The sequence below is a fragment of the Aegilops tauschii genome, chromosome 2 (genome assembly GCF_002575655.3).
Source record: "Aegilops tauschii subsp. strangulata cultivar AL8/78 chromosome 2, Aet v6.0, whole genome shotgun sequence".
Lineage (NCBI taxonomy): Eukaryota > Viridiplantae > Streptophyta > Magnoliopsida > Poales > Poaceae > Aegilops > Aegilops tauschii.
This window is the reverse complement of record NC_053036.3, coordinates 127708098-127728721: the sequence shown is the minus strand read 5'-3', so window position 1 is coordinate 127728721 and position 20624 is coordinate 127708098. Positions and strand designations below refer to the sequence as shown.

The window sequence follows — 20624 nt, the reverse complement described above, 5'->3', positions numbered from 1 at the left end:
CAAAATCCTGTAACCATCTCTTTGAGTGTGTGCTTGCTATGGAAATGTGGAGAACTATATCTTCTTGCTGGTTTAGTGATAATAACCACCGTATTGCGAATGTTGATTATGCAGCTGCCCTATGGGCATTGTGGAAAATAATGACTTGCGCTTTCTTCGACCTCGCTGGTCTGGGATGGATGCAGGTGGTTTGGAGAAAAACTGCCGCAAACCTGGGACACTCACATCTTGGATGACCGGTCCCTATTATCTTATCTTGTGTGCTGTGGTTTCAGAGCATTTAGGCTGTCTGTTTTTTTCCAGTTGTCTTACTTTGTGTTGCTGAGGGAGTACTCTTCATCCAGACATCACAACAGAAACCAAATTTGATGCCACTCTTCCGGTTCACACAAAACATATAAGCACAAACATTGCACAAATGGTGGGTCCAGTTTGGACCAAAATAGCATTGAATCCCAACAATGTAAGTTTGAGTGAGCAAGGCAAGCATCTAAAGACAGTTCAAACTCCAAACTATACAATAAGTGCTGAATCTCACACATTACAAATATTAGGATACAATTTGCCCAATTGCATGCGCATAGGTTTTGACCAAACACTATTAGCTCAAGTAGTACTAAACCAGAAGCAGGCAAGCCAAAATATCACTGAGACCTGGCAATTGGTTCAAGGGCTTCAATCATCACAACACTATTTCCTCTCAGAACCTGCAAAAGATGTGAAAGAATTTTATCAGTATTTTAATTGCAAGGAAAATCTAGAAGGAAACATTTAGATTGAGGTCTCGCCAAAATGCCAGTAGGCACAGAGTGACTCATACTGGGAGAACAAGAGGAAGAATTACTAACCACCATCCCTATGTCGGTCTTCTCATCTCCATTGACCTCCACAGTGTTGTCCACCACCAAATTCATGAACTGATCAAATCCACGAAGCGTGCCAATGACAACACGGTTCGCATTCAGCTTGACTGGCAAAATTGAAAAGAAATCCAGTGAGTAAATAGCCAAATGAAGCAGGACGGGAAAATACTGGCTCCATGCATAAATCAGAGTTCTCTTCAAAGGATTGTTACAGACTATTTCCGAGTGAAAAAAGTTAGCACACTTAAAAATAAAGGGAAATTAAGCGCCCAGTAATTCTGAGAAAACAACAGTGATGTTTTTAATCAAAGTTATGGATAAACTAGAGTTAATCAATTTAATGGCAAAGTAATTAAGTAGTCAAGTCCAAAAAACATCCAATCAGTCTTGACACTTTCACAGCCAATCAGCACAGAATTATATCCAAGGTTGCTACAACGCTACAATAGCAACCATGGCTCCATTATAGAGTTAACTACGAGAACCAAGAAATACATTACAAGAATACACCACAAACTCAGCAGAGTAACAGAAAATTACAGAACAGAACAACAGAAAACCTTTTTTTAAACATAACAACCAGCTTCAGGTGTCAAGATGTGCACAACATATATCAGAATGTTAATTTTGGAAGACTATACCTAAGCAACAGAGCAAAGCAGTAAATGCCCTATCAGAGTAACTATGACAAAGAAGCTTCATTTGGACATAAACCCATAGCTTTGTTAAGATATCATCCTTTAGGGCATTTACATAACCAAAGTGGCAGATAGCAAAGCTGGTCAGCGTAGAAAAAATTAACACTTACCATAGTATTACGAGCACATTAATAGCTAGCTTTATCCATAAACCAGAAAAAGAATAAAGCAACCTTGACAATTTCTTAATTCTCTCAAGTCTTAACTAACAACAGGGCAATCATTACTCAATCAGGGGGACAAACAACGGTAGCAAAGAAAACCAAGAACTAAACCACAAGAGAACACACAACATACATACTAGCAGATAAATAAATTATAAAATAATAGAGCAATAGATAACTTCATTGTTTTGGAACATGAAAACAAGCTACAAAAACTACACAAAATTGCACATGACAATATGCGCACAAACGAACAGAACCGTAAATGTCCTATCAGAGTAACTATGACAAAGAAGCTTCACTTGGACATAAACCCATAGCTTTGCTAAATATCATCATTTAGGGCATTTACATAACCAAAAAGTGGCAAATTGCGAAGCTGCTCAGCGTAGAATATCGGTTGCTAGGTACTAGCGTATTCATAGCCAGCTTTATTCATAAACCAGAGAAACAAATCAAGATGTGCAGAATCGCATGTGACAATACGTGCACCAATACCTAAATGTATAATTTGGTAAGACTATACCCAAGCAACAGAACACAACCGTAAATGCCTATCAGAGTAACTATGACAAAGAAGCTTCATGTGGTCATAAACCCATAGCTTTGCTAAGATATCATCATTTAGGGCATTTACATATCCAAAATGGCAAATTGCGAAGCTGATCAATAGAACATATCCATTGCTAGTTTGTAGCATATTCATAGCCAGCTTTATTCATAAACCAGAAAAGTTAAGCGACCTAGACAATTTCTTAATTGTCTTGAGTCTAAACTAACAACAGGGCAATTATTAAGATAGAACATTGATGGAGAATGCTGCAAACACTAGCTACTAGCACTATCAATGGTTTTACTTTTATCTAAGCATTTGACAGTCTAACACTCACTCAAAGCCAATTGGTACAAATATATCACAGATTATAGTACCATTGCAATCATGGTTCCACAATCTACGGACAGAGTAATACTAGCAGACAGAACTAAATAAAATAATAAAGCAACAGAAAACTTGAAAAAAAAACATGGCAACAAGCTCCAAAGAATACGTACATTTCACATGACAATATGTGCACAACTATCAAAATGCGTAAATTGGCAAGACTATACCCAAGCAACAGAACAGAACCGTAAATGCCCTATCAGAGTAACTATGACAAAGAAGCTTCATTTGGACATAAATCCATAGCTTTGCTAAGATATCATCATTTAGGGGCATTTACATAACCAATGCGGCAAACTGCAAAGCTGGTCAGCAGAACATATCCGTCACTAGTTACTAGCACATTCACGTTCACGCGCAACTAGTCAGCTCTATTCATAAACCTTTAGCTTTAGCAAATCAACCGGCATTCACAATTTCTGCATTGTCTTCACCAACAAGGATCAGTGCCCATACGTGCAATTGTAGGTTCAGTAACACTACAGTTGCACCACAACAGTGCACAGACTGCAACGAATGAATAAAAAAATTAAACAACATTCCAAAATTTCCTCAGTGACTACTGGGAAACACCATATACCAACACCAGGTACTAATTACTCGTCAGATGCAGTGCAAACCAACACAAACATAAGATTATTCCAAGTCACATATATCACATAACCTAATCTTCATTCCCGATAGCACACAGTAGTACCAGCGCATAGACGTCCAGCGAACCTTATGAACTAAATCTCGCGTACGATTAATATTTATTCAGAAGAAAGAAGATCTAGAATCTGACGGGCGCACTTACTTTGGAGCTTCTTGTCCATGTACCTGCGAACCACCAGAACGAAGAAAGTTAGCACCGAAATCCGAACGAAGAAAGAGAAAAACAAGCGAAACAGATCGAATTCGATATGAGAGGGCGGGGGACTTACTTCTTCAGATCCGGCGGCTGCCCCGATCGGCTCATGGCGGCTCCCTACTGGACGAGGGGGAAGTCTCTCTTCTCTACTCAGCCAAACCCTAGACCTTCGCAAGAGGGGGGAGGAAGTCGCGCCGCCGCCGCAAGAACCCTGAACCCTAGATATAAGACGAGGGAGGGCTGGGACGAGCCGCCTCTCTCTCCCAGACGCGGTAACGAGGGCAGATGGGCTAAAGGGTCAATGACATGCCGGCCCGACGGGCCCACACAAATCACACGCCAAGAGAATCTCGGGATGTGGTGTGCGGGCAGAAATAATGCTGGGAGCAGGGGCGTATGTGCAAAAGCTACCACTGGAGGTCCGGAGCCCACCACGGCGCACGCGCACGAACGGACTCCCCCTGAGCTCTGGACTCGACCGTGTGGGGAAAGGGGATGAGTGCCGGGGATCCCGCCGGCGATGCGGGGCCCAGCTCCCGCGGCGGCGCCCGGGCCGGGGCGGCCGCGCGCCCGCGGCGGTTCCCGACGGCGGCGCAACCGGAGGTCATGCGCGCGGCGGAGAAGGACGACAGCTACGCCGCCCACGTCACCGAGGCCTGCCGCGACGCCTTCCGCCACCTCTTCGGTTCGCACAACCTCCCCCGAACTCGCCCTAGCTTATGGTTTGATGTTGATTTGTTGGTGATTTGAGGTGTTTTGGTGGTGATGCAGGTACCAGGGTTGCCGTCGCTTACCAGAACGAGGTGACTGCTAAACTAAAGTGGCATGTGCTTCTACTTTGTTTGCGGCAATTATCCTATTCTCCTCAAAATTTAACATGATTTGCGTGTTGGTGAATGGTTTGGGTGATGTGGAGTGTGCTCCAAACTCCCAAGCCAAATGGACTCTATCAGTATTTGGGTACCTAGTGGTAGAAACTGTTCAGCCGTCGAATATCGATTTATAGATTTACCATGATCACAAGTGGTGACGAATGTTTTCAGATGTTGATGTTTTGGCGGGTGAATTTTGCGGAACACCTAGCAAAGATCACACGATTCAGAGGTTCGCAATTTTGTCATTCCCCGCTGGTTAGTTTGAGGATGAACTAGGGATCCAGATTGAAGAGCAAGAGGAAAAGTATATTCGGGGAATATCTCCGCTGTATATGTTGCTATAACATATATGTTTTGCTCAAAGGCAATTTCGGAAATCAAGATAGCGGTGCTATATAAAGGGAACGAAGTTCAGGTTAAAATGACAACGGGTGAAAGATGAACAGTAACTAGTTAAACACTTAACCAGTGCTGAAAGCTCCCACACAAGGTGGGGTCTGGGGAAGGGAGTTTCTATACAGCCTTACCCTTGCATAATAATTCTGCAAGGAGGCTGGTTCGAGCCCAGGACCTCCAGGTCACAAGTGGAGGGACTCTGCCACTGTGCCAGGCCCGCCCTTCTAGTTAAACACTTAACAGTAACTAATACGGCAAACGCAGAGAACCATCCATCTTGCCTTGATCCATCTTGGCTGTTCCTTATCTGAATCTGCTGATGCAGTAGCTGTAACACTAGTGCCTGACAAATTTGGCTAACCACTTTGCGCGGTAGTGAGCGCGTCAACAAGAATAAAGGCCAAGAGTTAAAAGTTTCCATCTAAAAAAGGTGTTCTAACTAAATATAGTAGTCTACATTATACTCCAGATAGCTGTTTTTTTTTTCAGGTTAGTACGAATTGAAAGCTTATTTGTTATATCTTATATACGGCGCTTGAATCTTGATGAGTTAATATTACATTTTGATTGGAGAATGTGAAGATGGCATTTGTACGGTAATGTCAGTAGAGTAGGATGATTGTCGTGCTGGATAAAAGAGATGTGTTTCCTAGCTTTGTGAGCTCCACCAGTTATTGCATAGAGAATGGGTTTGAGTATCGTTCTCTCTGTATTTTTTTTCTGTGCCAACATTCATATATACTCCCTCCGTACCAAAATATAAGATGTTTTTGCACTTCAATTTGAACCTCAAAAGCGTCTTATATTTTGATACCGAGGTAGTACAATTTTCTTTTTTGTCATGTAATTTATTGAAGGTGGCGAGAACTTACATTGATTTGAACTTCCGCAGATAAAATTGCTTGGGCAGTCCCTCTATTACTTGCTAACAACTGGTTCAGGCCAGCAAACACTCGGAGAAGAATATTGTGATATATCTCAGGTTATATTGCCTTTTATTCTTTAACACCGTTTATGTTTTTATTTTCTGTCAGCGGGGACAAATGTTATCCACCTTTAAGTGTGTGCTTCCAGCTATTTCAATTTATACTTTGTAAGTATATTGTTGGCCCGTAGTTCATCTGTTGCCATTGGAAATTTACCCTTGTCCCAGTTTTGCATAGAAATCACAAGAAACAAAAAGTCTGTCGACGTAAAATATAGGGTTACTTTTCATCTTACGGTAAACACAATACTGTATTAGTTTACTAGATGGACCTGTTGATTAGCAAATTAATGTAAGATCCTGTTAAACAAAAGACATGGAAGTATGGAACACCAAGTGTTATGACCGGTGAGATGGTCAAATTTGTTTTGTATCTTGTAAAATTTGAGATGAAGAAAGTAGTTGTACCATTAGAATCTTGAAGCAATAATATTAATATATTATGCTGATGATGGCCATGTTATGATTGAGCCGTTCAGGTTGCAACCTCACATGGGCTTCCGCCGACACCTGCAAGGCGGATGCTTTTCATTTTGTACCAAACTACTGTGCCCTATCTCGCTGAAAGAATCAGGTAAGGTAGTAACAGTTTTAAATACGGTCCTTTAGCCAACATTCTCTTTGCTGGAAGAAGCTGATCGCATATTTTCTGTTCGTACCAATTTAACAGTTCGAGAATCGTCTCCCGTGGTATTTACATGGATGACTCTCAGCTTGATAATCATCATGAAAGTGATAATCCTAGTAGAGGCATAACAGAATCCTCAACAAATACGAATGAGTCTTCGAGAAGCTTGAGTTTTTCTATGCTCTCGAGGTTGAGAAGCAAAGCGCATGCCTTTTGGCTATGGGTAGTTCAGAAATGGCCTTCGGTATGCAATTGTTCTAGTTCTTATGTTCGATCTGTTTATATATAGAAAACCTCCCTATATTTACTTATTGAGAAATGAGGAATGTAGTTCTCACACTAAAGAGATGCTTTTCTTGTCTAAACAACTATATGACGTGTCTTACCTGTTTCTAGATGCTGCCGCTTGGTCAAGATTTTATACAGTTGGCTATACGGACAAACCTGATGTTCTTCTACTTTGAAGGTATCTTATGTTCAATATGATATGTAAAATGACTAAAATCATTATCTATTTGAGATATATTGGTAGACCAATTTATCGTTAATTTGGGTTGGTGTAACAATATCAACTGAGGAGTTCTCTTTCTTGTGTCCTGCTTAGTGATCATCCAAGTCATGGAACCTGAATTTATTGTGAGGACAGTAGATAAATTAAAATGCCCAGATTGACCCCGTAATGACAAATTCAGCTCACTCGGTTTATCATGAGGTTATATGCTGCATGTCAAAACACTGTCTCACATTGATACATTCCTAGACACTGTTGCTAAGTTGCTGTGCAATTCTATTATTAAAAAAAAAACCATTCAATTTACCTTCAAGCCTTAACCAATGGGGTAACAGTGGCTCAGTAATGATCGGCCTTATCCTTCTCTCATCACCTCAGTTGGATCTGTATTAACTACTCCCTCCGTTCCTAAATATAAGACTGTTTAGAGATTTCAACACAGACTACATACAGAGCAAAATGAGTGAATCTACACTCTAAAATATGTCTATCCCTATGTAGTCCCTATTAAAATCTCTAAAAAGTCTATATTTAGAAACGGAGGGAGTACTACTCCTTCTGTTCACTATTATAAGATGTTTTAACTTTTTTCTGATTCGGATGTATATAGACGCATTTTAGTGTGTTTGTTCACTCATTTCAGTCCATATGTAGTCCATATTGAAATATCCAAAACATCTTATATTTGTGAACGAAGGGAGTAATTGTTAGGTGCCTGATTATGCTTTTTATGTTTCCTTTTCAATAGGATTATATTATCATTTTTCAAAGCGAGGAGCTGGTATTCATTATGTGTTCATTGGTAAGCCAATGAATCAGAGGCCCAGGTACCTTTTTCTGTACTTATTCACTTTGTCTAAAAGACTAACTACATGAACTCACATAGAAACAAATCATACAGCCATTGGTGCCACGAGCCCACAATATTATGCCACAAATGAATCTGAGAATGTAAATGATAAGCAATTTATCATGGTCTTTAGTGTTTTGGACTATCTTCACACTATTTTCCTTTCAGGTCTAAAATTCTCCAGATGATCAAGTTTAATTCACTACATTTGCAGGTACCAAATTTTGGGTATCTTTTTGCTGATCCAGTTGTGTATTCTTGGTGCTGAAAGACTCCGAAGAAGTAACTTGTCATCAATAGCTAGTTCCATTAATCAAATTTCGTCCGGAAGCTATCCTTCATCTACAGGTACACTCTTTTACTGAATTTATTTAAATGGCTATTTTTGCGGAACCAATAACTCTTTTTCTTATTATGTTGAAGCACTGAGTTGCTTTCTTACAATGTACTCCCTCCGTCCGGAATTACTTGTCATGGAAATGGATAAAAATGGATGTATCTAGAACTAAAATATGTCTAGATACATTCATTCATTCGACAAGTATTTCCGGACGGAGGGAGTAACAAATATCTATATGATGATGTTCGATTCTTACCCATGTGAACGGTGAACCAGGTCGGAGTGTCCCTGTTGTGAATGAAGATGGAAATATCATCAGTGACATCCGTCATGGCAAAGCTGTAGATTTGGCTTCTGGTTCAGAGGTATGTGTCTTCAGATGAACATTATTGAGTTTAAATTACTGTTTTTGTGTACCTTAGAAGTTAGAACTGTGGAAAACCAACTTACGCTCCATTAACCAAACTAAAATGTTTACCTTTGTATGGAAGTGGACAGATATATATTACTGTGTTTTCCTTCAGATGCACCTCCCAATGCATTTTTCTTGGCAAAGCAAGCTCTTGAATCTACAAATGCTACAGTTTAAGATTAAATATTATGGCTAGAATTGCATATATTTCAAACCACCGTTTAATTTTTTTTGTACATGTGATCTATTGTGTGGTGCTTATGTTTTGTGTATCATTTGTCAGGCATCCAGTAGCAAGAGCAAGTGCACTCTCTGTCTCAGTACCCGGCAGAATCCTACTGCCACAACCTGCGGACATGTCTTCTGCTGGTAAAGCTTCTCTTTCAAATGCTATGTCTTTAACTGAATTGATTTCCATCCCTCGCACCCTCTCTTGAATGGTATGGGAACTCATGGCATAACCTGCTGCAGGAACTGCATAATGGAGTGGTGCAATGAGAAGCCTGAATGCCCCCTATGCAGAACTCCTATTACCCATTCAAGTTTAATTTGTATATATCATTCAGATTTCTAGCAGACCATTAGCAAGGGATCATATCATTCATATCCTCTAGCACGGATCCAATCAGATTTTATAAAGCCAAGGCCTGACATCCATTGTGGGGATCATCTTTTATCGGGAGACATGGCCTGATGGTTTCTTATCGAGATTCGTAATCAGTAGGCCAAAGAGCTCCCACAGGCTCCATGCCTTCATCAAGAAGAGGACATATTTATACCAAAAGAAGAAGGATGAAGAGAAGACCAGTCGGGCTGTAGAGATCATCGGTAGCAGCAAGGACCAATCTGAAATTAAACAAAAGAAAAGTTTTAGTGCGAACAGATACCCTTTGTATAAGTTCATGTTGGACACGAGTGAATTTTGTAGGGTAGAAGAATGAATGAATGACTAGGATCATAGACCAGTTGAGCAATGTCATACTCCGTTTTTTGCTTATCCCCTTGTCCTGTACCCCCTATGTATTCCTGCCACATCTGCATTGAACATTTCGACCAGCAAATTCCGTAAGGTTAGCTGCTTCATTTTCTTAACTTTTTTTTATGCAATCTTCATTTTTTGAACTGGAGTGCACCATCCTACGCATGGTTGTTGGAGCCATGGATCGACTGTACATTCTGATATTGACCACGTCAGTGCTGGATGCCAGTTTCTTCCGCTGATAGCTTCCCGGCGGTCTGCAGTTCCCGAAGAAAAAACACTGGCGGTGTGCCTTTTTTCAGCAAAGTCATCGTCCACCAAAACAGAACCTATGTTGTGTCGTGCACGCACCGGTCACCGGCGATGCAGCGCAGCCGCCACCGTGCTAATCCGGTCGCCTCGTGCCCGGAGGAGAAGAATGCACCACCACCCGGCGCCACCCGCTATAAAATCCATCTTGGCTCACACAAATGTGATGCCGCGCCGATCCGTCACTGTCCCCCCAGCCCCATCTCGATTTTAACCTCCTCCCCTCGCACTGACTAAAACCATGATTTGCCTCAGAGCCATCCCCTCCCCTCGACTCCTCCACCTACCCCACATAGCCTCCTCCCCGCTCCGCCGCCTCAGGCCCTCCGCCGTCCTCCGCGCCGCCGCCATGTCCTCCTCCCCATCCGTCGCCGCGCCCACCGTAGCGGCACCGGTCGAGCACATCGTGCTCATCAAGGTCCGCCCGGAGGCCGCGGCCTCGGGGGCCGCCGCGGCGATGGTCTCCGCGCTGCAGGCGCTCTCCACGCTCGTCCCGGGGGTCTCCTACATCCACGCGGGCCCCGTGCTCCGCCTCCGCTCCCCGGCCGCCGAGGCGCTCGGCCCCACCCACCTCCTCCACTCCCGCTACGCCACCAAGGCCGACCTCGCCGCCTACGCCCCGCACCCGGCCCACGTCGCCGCCGTGCAGGCGCACGTCGCCCCCAACGCGCTCGACGCCACCGCCGTTGACTGGGTCAACGCCGCGGGCGCCCCGTCCCCCGTCGCCCCCGGCGCCGCCGTGCGCCTCACCCTCGCCAAGGTCAAGGAGGGCGTGGAGGTCGGGCAGCTCGTCGAGAAGGTGGCCGCGGCCACCAAGGACGCCGGCGAGGCCAGCGGCGCCAAGGTCAGCTTCGGGGAGAACTTCTCCCCCGCGCGGGCCAAGGGGTACCAGTTCGGGATGGTGGCCGTGTTCGGCAGCGTCGAGGAGCTGGACGCCGTGGAGGGCGACGGCAAGGTGGAGGAGGCCAAGGCCGCCCTGAGGCCCATGCTCGACGAGGTCATGGTGCTGGACTTCGTCGTCGACGCTCCGGCGGCCGCGAGCCTCTGATGGGGGGGGGGGGGGGGGGGGGTTCAGGTTGATTTTGGATCCTAGAGTGCTGTCGATTTGGGAATAATGAACTCGTTTGCTTGTGAAACCTGTATTAATCTTGAGATGAATAATAATCAATTGCTGTGCCTGCTGTGCTCCCAAGTATTTACATGCCGATGCATTCGGTTGGTACTCCCGTTTCTAATACCAGGAATCAGGAACCAAGCGGTGCAGTTGTTCACAACCCTTCTCATCGCTAAACATGTGATATTAAGCATTTGACTGACATCTTTGCTTCGGTGGTATTCAAGGATATTCGTCGGCATTTGAATGTAGCGGCTCGTGTATTAGCCCAAGTCATGTAAAAATTCTGTTAGTTTGTGTGTTTTTCATACTACTCCGGATTGTGTTCGGGAGATTCTTTGTAATTTTGTCATTTGATAAGTGTCGACGTTATTTCAAGCAGCTTTGCTATTTCACATCTAGATGTAATATATTATCTCACATCTAAGCCCTAGAACCGTTCGATCTATACCTGATTATTTATGAGTGCGAGGCTTCATTTGCGTCGCTGGCTGCGTCCCGTGTCGCCGTTGTTTCATTTTCTTCAGCTCATGTGTGCCGCGTACGTCGTTTGTTTTTTGTTTGGCCCGTTGTCCATGCGTATGCTTGGGCTTTGTTTTTCGTGTGCGTTTTTTACTCGGTTGCTGCGAGAAAGTTAAATGAGAGCCAGAGTACTTTGTCTTTTTTATTTTTGATTCCCTTTGTTCATTTCTATCTTCTCACTTCTCTTTGACTTTTGACCCATCTACAAGCAGCACAAGTACAAAGGAGAAAGCGGCCAGATAGATGTGGTGGTGGCTTGCTCCACTCATAAAAGAAGGGTCTGGCGCCTGCCTTCTTGACTCTCTATTCCTTTTTTGTTTTTTGTTTTTATTTTCTCTTCTTTTTTTGAATTCATGGATTTTTCTTCAGATTTGCTAAGACACATTTAGATGAGATATAGTTTTCTCACATCTAAGTTTCTCATCATACGATCTAAAGCTTTTTTGGGCAAATTTTGTGATCATCGTTTGCACGTGACTTCCTTCCGTGTGTGTGTGCGCGTGCGTGTGTGTGTGAGAGAGAGAGAGTGGGCTGGTTTTTTATGTATGTGTCCGTGTGGAGAGTGGACCGCTTTTGTTTTTGTTTTCAGTGGGCTTAGGGGGATAATTGAAAGAGTCTGGGGCGAGCAATTTCATAAGTATTTTTTAAATTCTCAACATTTTAAATGCTGTCTCATCTAAGTTTGTCATTGTTTGATCTAGTTTCTACAATTTTCATGCAAGCACTCTATCTTTTGGCCTCGCTTGTCAATGTTTGTTGCATCAGGTTTGCGATTTCATATCTGGATGTGAAATAGTACCTCACATATAAGTGCATTTTCATATGCAACTTTGCTATAAGATTTGTTTATTTTCCCTTGTTTGTTTTTTTCTTATTTGTTTTTTTCATTTTTGGTTTTAAAACTTTTGTTTTCTTTTTCTTTTTTGGTCTTTTTAAATTCATGATTTTTAAAATTCTATAAGTTCTTTTAGTTCATGTTTAATTTAATTCTCGTAATTTGCATGCAAGCGCTCTACCTTCCGCCTCGCTTGTTGTTGTTTGTTTGTGTATCTTGTTGTTGGCTCAGTCATGTTCGGCTCCGCTTTTGTCGGCCCTCGACTCGCGACTGGGGTCTGACCTTTTTTGTCCCAGTTGCAAGTACGTCCTCGACTCGCAACTGGGGCCCAACATTTTTTGACCGAGTTGCAACTCCGCTCTTGACTTGCAACTGGGGCCCAACCTTTTTTTCCTAGTTGCAAGTCGACCGTCGACTCGCAACTGGGGGCTGGCTTTTTTTATAGTTGCAAGTGCACCCTTGACTCGCAATTGGGGCCCGAACTTTTTTGTCCCAGTTGCAATACCCCCATCGACTTGTAACTAGGACCTGACCTTTTTTCGTCCCAGTTGCAAGTCCACCCTCAACTCGCAACTGGAGTCTGGCCTTTTTTGTACGAGTTTCATGTCCACCCTCGAGTCGCAACTAGGGCCTGACCTTTTTTTCCCTGTTGCAATTGCACTCTCGACTCACAACCGGGTCTCGACACTTTTTATCCTAATTGCAAGTCTACCCTTGACTCACGACGGGGCTCCGACCTTTTTTGTCCCAGTTGAAAGTCCACCCTCGATTCTTAATTGGGCCCCAACCATTTTTGTCTTAATTGCAAGTCCGCTCTCGACACAAATGGGGCTAGACTTTTTTTCTAAGTTGCAAGTCCACCTTCGACTCGCAACTGGGGCCAACCTTTGACGAGTTGCAAGTCAACCCTTTACTCGCAACTATGGCCCAACCTTTTGTTGTCTGAGTTGCAAGTCCACCCTCGACTCGCAACTGGAGCCCAACCCTTTTTTATCCTAGTTGCAAGTCCACCCTTTACTCGCAACTAGGGCCCAACCGTTTTTGTCTGAGTTGCAAGTCCACCCCCGACTCACAACTGGGGCCAACCTTTTTTGTCCGAGTTGCAAGTCCACCCTCGACTCGCAACTAGAGCTTAATTTTTTTTGTCCGAGTTGCAAGTCCACCCTCGGCTCGCATCTGGGGCCCGACCATTTTTAGTCCCAATTACCACCCTAGATTCGCAACTGGGACCCGACCTTTTTTCCTAGTTGCAATTCCACCGTCGACTCGCAACTGGGGCTCGACCTTTTGTTGTCCCAGTTGAAACTCCACCCTCGATTCGTAACTGGGGTCCTACCTTTTTGGTCCCAGTTGCAAGTCCAAACTCGACTTGCAACTAGGGCCCGACCTTTTTTATTCCCATTTGAGAGTCCATCCTCGATTTTCCATTTGGGGTTCGACCTTTTTTTGTCCTAGCTGCAAGTCCGCCCTCATCAGCGAACATACTATAGATGAGCCGGCCCAAATAGCTAGGATACGTTTTTTTATGTTTTTTTATGTATCATTTTTCTTCAGTGGTTTTCCTCTGCTTTTAATTTTTCTATTTTTCAAAAATTGATCTCATTTTTGATGATTCTTTTTTCATAAATTCACAAGTTTCAATAAATGTTTCAAATATGTAAATTTGTTAATTTTTCCAAAATTGTTGGTGTTTATCAATTTTCTAAAACAAATCTAAATGTGTTCAAATTTTTGTTCTCTTCTTTTTTATCTATTTTCTCTATTTGGTTTTCTCATTTTTTTGTTTTTTCCTGTTTGCTTTTAGTTCAACGTATATAAAAAAGTTCGCCTTTAGCTCATCGTATATAAAAAGGTTACCATATATTAAAAAAGAAGTTTCATTGTATATTGCAAAAAAAAGAATTTGGGTATTTAAAACATGATCATCATATGTTAAAGGATTGTTCACCGTACATTAGATTTTTTTGGTAATCATTAACATTTTTATAATTTAAAAAAATTATGTAAATTCATGAACATGTTTTTGAAATATGTTTTCACCAAACTTTGTTCCTTACTGAAAATTAATTATAAAATAATAATAATAGTGAAAAACGCAAAAACCAAAAGGAAGAAAAAATCGTTAGTAGCCTAGAAGCTAGCTGTGAGAGATGTACTCGTAATGTATAACAATCGGACGCAAAAGTTAACAAATCGATGTTAGCACTAGCGATCAGTTTTCTTTCAGAAAAAGCTAGCGATCAGTTTTTTTTACGGGTAGCTAGCGACCAGATTTTATTTAAGGAGCTGGTGACCAGATTTGGGTACAGGCCGGCCACACAAGGAGAACGCAGGGTGAGCAGGTTTTTAGTTTGGGGCATTGACAAATTAAAATCAAACAAAAAAGATAAACAAGAAAAAAAAGATGGCACTGACATCATACTTAAATGTAAGATATTATCTCATATCTAGATGTGACATAGACGAATCTTATTTCAAGAGTCATCGCTAAACTGACAAGGATTAAATCTCTTTGGGAATGATGGACTCCTTGTGGAATTGTGATCGATCACGCAACTAGTCACCTTATCTGTCTGTACCAACCTCTTTATGTGTGCTTCCGATTTTGACATGCATGCTCCTTGAATGTCTCACTGAAGTAGGCCAACTCCAGGCGACCTGTTTAGTTGTGTCCGATTGGGTCGGCCCAACGCGCCGACTCAAGTGTAGATTTTGTCCACCTCATGTTAAATGCATTTTTGTCTCAAATTTAGGTCGGGTTTGCATTACTTTCTTTTGCTTCCAGTTGCCCAACACCAACCCTAGCCGTCGCCGCCCACCATGGGTTTCTTCCAGTGTGCCATACGTGTTGTGGGGGGCCGGCCAGTTCACTTCTCTTCTTCCTCTTGCCCCCAGCCGCCCGACAGGCCGACACCAACCCTTGCCGCCGTCAACCATGGATTTCTTCAAGTGCTCACAAGGTAAGCATGACCACAAGGCTGGCTCCTCGTCGAGCGCCGGTTGGCCAACTTCACCTTGGCGTTGCGGCTGGCACACCAGTGCTCTACATCCCGGTCCACAAATGCCACTATTTTTGGGAGCATGGTGTGCCGGTGCCATTGACGGACGTCAACCTGCTGCACGGCTAGCACCTCAACCCCGACAGGGTTTTGGTGTCGGCGGTGCCACAATCAGACCTCGCACGGATGGTGGAGATCCTTTGCCGCCGTGCTGATCTATGTCATGTGCGCGCTTAATTTTTGCTGGTCAGGAATGGATAATTCTTTTTTAATTAATTACAAGTCATTAACGGACGGGCCACAAATATGAGACGTTGGATCTCAGATGTTGCCGACTTGGGCGTGGGTCCGGCCCACATCTCCCTCCACGACCGACTATAACATTGGAGGCGTCAGCAACCCTATCAGTCACCCAGATCAGATTGCATTTGCTCTACCTCCTCGCGCATTGCCCACTGTCGTTTCACTCATTATTGCTGCTTCCGGTGATCCCATCCCATCCATCGTGTGCACGATTGTATGGGAAAGCAGGCCTCCGGAACCCCGCCCTTTTGCGATCAATCACCAAAAGAAGGGCGATTAGGTTTCTGGGGAGCGTCTCCTACGCGACTTTCGCCGTTGTTCGTCTTCGCCCACTACTTGGTCTGCATCCTTGTCTCCTTCGACATCACCATGTCAACTGAAGCCGAAAAGAATGTTGCCGAAAAAAGGCCGCCGAGGACAATGCCGCTGCCGCCGACTGGAGGGTATAATATTTTTATCCCGCTCTTGTTTGTTTATGTGTTAGTCGTACTAGTTGTTTACGTAGATGTTTCTACTATATGTCTAATACGTGCTGATGTGATCAAATATCAGTATGAGCTTAATGTTGCCTATGCCATGTTCATAATTTATTTCTGGATTAGTTCAACTAAAAAATTGCTATTACATCATCTTCCACCTTCCAAGCGCTCGCTGCTAGTCCCGCACCCTCTGCTGTTCGGCCATGCATGCTCAGGCTGTTAACGACACCATTGCCCGTACTGACGACTGTCAGATTGATTATTTCCCATCGATTTTGGACAGTCTAAGAGGTTGTTTGGTTCCTAGTCACACTTTGCCACACCTCATTTTAGTCAAGTTTGACCATGTCCGGCGGGTGTTTGATTCTATCCACACCTATGACCTACAGAAAGAATAATTTTTGTGAGTAGTAAGTTCTACATGTCATAGTCACAAAATGTGTGACAAGATTCCTTAGGGCAAACCAAAGTGTGGCTAAGAATTTGAGCAACACAAGTAAGGCAAGTGTGGAAAAAATAATGTGGCAAAGACGATCATGATCCAAACACGCCCTAAGGCCAACTTCAACATGCCGACTCATTTTCATCCGCCTGCATCTGTTTGGGTCTGCGCAGACAAAAAAGGCGATCCAACGCACATACGCAAAAATAGGCGGATATCCGTTTCTTGTCCGCTTGGACCCATTTCAGGCCCAAATTTGGGTCGGGTTTACATCCGCGCAGACACGCAGCGGACGCTCGCGGCGTCCTCCCCTGCCCCCGTGGCACCATTTCCATGCCCACGAATTCTCTCCCAAAACCCTCCTGCCATGGGCAAGCCCCGCTGCCGCTCCCTTCCCCGCCGGTCATCCCGGTGGTGCCTCCCCATGATATACCTGAAGCCGTCCAGTCCACCAGGATGCAAAAGGAACACTACAAAAAAATACACTTCCGTGATGATACGTGTTTGTCACAGTAGGTCACGTTTTTTTCATGCATGTACATCCATGACAAATTTATGACAGAATCAAGATAGTCATACATGTGCTGTCGTAGAAGTGTTCCATGACATTACCAAAATTATCATCACGGAAGTGTCCACTTCGATGACGATAAATCGCGCGTCACAGAAGTGCTTTCGTCAAGGGTGACCGACATGTGGCATCCACCGTAACGGAACACCGTTAAGCTATCAGGTCGGGTTTTGGATCCGATAACCCGTTAACAGCCCCGACCAATGGGGATTTTCCACGTGTAAAATCATCATTGGCTAGAGGAAACACGTGTCGGCTCATTGTTGGGACAAATGTCATCCACTCATTGGACAGAAGGCGCCTATGATACGTCGACACGTGGCACGGCCCAACAGTGGCCCATTCCTGTGAAAAGGCCGGCCCGTTTGACTTGGTCAAAAGCTGGCGGGCCGGCCCCTGGAAAGCCTGTTAACGGCCTGTTCGCATATAGCCCATTTACAGCCCGCTAACCCAAGGCCCGTTACGCCCTATCCGAATTAGGCCTAGTAGCGTCATCTAGGCCATCCAATATGATTCCAGCCCGTTTTCACTTCTGGCCCATGTATAGCCCATGACGTCTTTCGGCCCATATGAGGCCCTTTGTAACTCTTGGCCCATTAGCGGCCCGTGCTGAAACTGGCCCGTAATGAACAGTGTATTACTTTACACCCATTAACGGCTCATGGTGAAACTGGCCCGTAATGAACAGTGTATCACTTTATACCCTTTAACGGCCCGTTATTCCGTTGGGCCGTTTCCAGCCCAAGTTAACTTTTAGCCTTCTGAGGGCCCATTTATTCTTGGGCTCATTTGTAGCATTCGGTTACTTACGGCCCGTTACTGTCATTTTCTGCTTGTGGGCCAAATTCAGCCCGTCGTTACAGTCGGCCCGTTTGTGGACCGTTAGTCTGTTGGGCCATTTTCATAGCATCACCAAATACGGCCTATTAACGATGGCCCGTTATGGTCGGCCCATGAACGGACGATTCCAACTCTAGCCCGTTTACGGCCATAATGCGGTCTGTTTGGCCCATGTTTGGCCAATCGATCATACGGCCCGTATAAGGCCCATTGATGATACGACCCGCAGAAGGCCCATTGTTTCTACGGCCCGTAGAAGGCCCATTGTTTCTACGGCCCGTAGAAGTCCCACTGTTTCTACGGCCAGTAGGAGGCCCAGTGTCACTATAGTAAATATTAGCCCATGGTTATTGTGGCCTAGTTTAAAAAATAGGTTATTGCAGCCACTAGCTAACCGCGGAAAAAGAACTGCAATGACTACAAGCAAACAAATAAACAAGACAACAAGGAAATAAATAAGCAAGCAACTAACGCTAGGCTATCACGGCCATTACACATATTACATCCACTGGGCATCAAAGTTCGCCACCAGTGCAAATATAGGGAACAAAGCAGCATATCATATACACTGGTTGTCAAAGTTGGTGACCAGCACAAATAAACGCCGCAGCAAAACAAATCCAGAACTGAAACCACTTCAGAAGATCTCAAGAAACAATATCCTGGGTACCCATAATGCTGGCAAGATGCTTAGCAAGCTTATTAACTTTCTCTTGTTTGGCGCTTAAATCCTCCAGCGCTTGCTGTTGCACCAGAAAATATGCATCTGAATTCTGCAGGGACTTCCTCAGTCCTTCAGCTTCCTGTCGCAGCACATCTGATCGATGTCTTTCAACTTGAAGTTGAGACTCAAGAAGACGAACTGATTCAGGCAGCGAGTTCGAAGAGCTTGTGCCAGCAGTAGTGGCCAGTAACTCGAACACTACATCAAGACAGGACTTTTGGGTTCCCTCACTGTCGTCAAGATAGATTTTACCAGCTTTCTTGGAGACCAACAGGGATGTCTCACTATCTTGAACCTTATCTGCATTACTTCCTTTAACATTGGATAACGCGGTACTGTTCTCCAATATTTTGTCCGCATTCTAAAAGAGAAACAAGCAGACACATCACATGTTTACCATGTTGTATATGAAACTCATTTTGGTAAATGAGTTCAGTAGTAAAGTGGACAGGATAACAACATGAAACAAACATATATCTATGTACCATGGTCACTTTATGGTCTGTATCATTCTAGTTTTTGTTGTCAAATCAAGATAGAGACACAGTTCAAATAATATTTGTTCAAGACAAAGCAGAATAGATAGAATATAAGTGTGGGTAACTATAGAGCAATAACAACACTTATAATGTGCATGACATGAGAACATAACTGTTTATTCAATTGAAACTGAAATCAACATAGAGCAGGTTACAACAGCAAACCAGTTAAAGAAACAGGTTTAAAACATACCTGTTGCGCCATTGGAGTTTCAATTCCATCCTTCAAATTTGAAAATAGTTGGTATGAGTAAATACAGTAATGCAAGAGCAAAGGAGTATGAACCATAGCTACAGAACCTGACCTGAGAACAAATCTTCTTCTCCTTTAAGCGTTGAGTTGGGATTTGGAGTGGTGGTCCTCGTGCTTTGGGCACTGCAGTTCCCTTACTAACTGCTCGTGTTTGGGTGCTCTGTGGTGGAGACGGTGTTGTGTCAACTGGAACTGGGTTACTATCTACCGGGGTTGGGGTTAGAAGGGGTGTAGCTGGTTCTCTGTCCAACTGGGTAGGGGTACAATCTGCGAGAGTCTGGGTTATGTGTGGTGGATCTGGTCCTTGGGCAAGTACAACCGTGGTTCTATCTGCATCAATTGGTAGCACTATATTTTCTGAAGACCGTGTTGTTACTCCCTTAGATACTGCCATCACGCTCTCCAATTCAAATGGCTGATAAACAAGAAAAATAATTGAAAGTATAGACATTGTATGACACACAGGTGCAATGGATAGTGGGGAATAAAAGAGGGCATGAAATAATTCATATTTATGTTGTCTAACCAAACAGGATAGCATGACACAATTTCACATATATGATGGCTAACTAAACAGGATAGCATGACACAATTTCACATTATGATGGCTAACTAAAAAAGATGGAAAGACATAGTTCAAAATATGAGACTATGTAAACAGGATGACATGACATAACTATATAATGTGTTTATTAAATAGGTTGGCATGCCATAATTCACATACGTTCATGGATAGAATGCCATAATTCAAAATATGATGACTGTAAACACTAAACAGGATGAAATGATATAACTATATGATGTCTTTATTAAATGGGTTGCCATGCCATAATTCAGATAGATGATGTGTATGTACTATGTAAACATGATGGCATGATATAATTTTAATATATGATTTATATAGTAAGCAAGTAAGCAGATGGCAATCCATATATGATGTAAAAACTAAGCAATGCAAGACAACATGCATGACATGGGTAATATAACCCTGCCAAGTTTGAGCATAGACCTCAGGGGGGAAATAGGACTGGTCATCAGTCTCTGAATCCTCCTCTGAGGAGCTCTCTGTAACCAGCAAGATGTCTGCTTCAGCAGGCAGCACTGTCTGCTCTGAATACCTTGTTTTCACTCCAGATACTTCCATCACCGCTTCAATGGCTGATGCACAGGAAGAGTAGTTGAATATACAAACGTTGTTGA

General features: G+C 43.5%; 3 protein-coding genes and 1 pseudogene across 3 annotated transcripts; 3 read left to right on the top strand and 1 right to left on the bottom strand.

Annotated features, from left to right (window-relative positions):
- Positions 1-20624, top strand: part of LOC141040814 (uncharacterized) — a 150570-nt pseudogene that overhangs the window by 61639 nt on the left and 68307 nt on the right.
- Positions 399-3877, bottom strand: LOC109770622 (probable small nuclear ribonucleoprotein G). The gene is made up of 4 exons (XM_020329344.4): positions 3592-3877; positions 3465-3487; positions 849-970; positions 399-707 (listed from the first exon to the last, which is right to left on the bottom strand). The coding sequence occupies exons 1-4, from the start codon at positions 3624-3626 to the stop codon at positions 645-647; spliced, it is 243 nt and encodes an 80-aa protein (XP_020184933.1). The 5' UTR covers positions 3627-3877; the 3' UTR covers positions 399-644.
- Positions 3906-9607, top strand: LOC109770621 (peroxisome biogenesis factor 10). Its single transcript, XM_020329343.4, has 11 exons — positions 3906-4203; positions 4290-4321; positions 5682-5771; positions 6254-6348; positions 6445-6646; positions 6799-6868; positions 7662-7740; positions 7978-8111; positions 8380-8468; positions 8799-8884; positions 8987-9607. Exons 1-11 carry the CDS (start codon positions 4014-4016, stop codon positions 9087-9089), a joined length of 1170 nt encoding a protein of 389 aa, XP_020184932.1. The 5' UTR covers positions 3906-4013; the 3' UTR covers positions 9090-9607.
- Positions 9952-10981, top strand: LOC109770620 (stress-response A/B barrel domain-containing protein DABB1). Its single transcript, XM_020329342.4, has one exon. It carries the CDS (start codon positions 10045-10047, stop codon positions 10849-10851), a length of 807 nt encoding a protein of 268 aa, XP_020184931.1. The 5' UTR covers positions 9952-10044; the 3' UTR covers positions 10852-10981.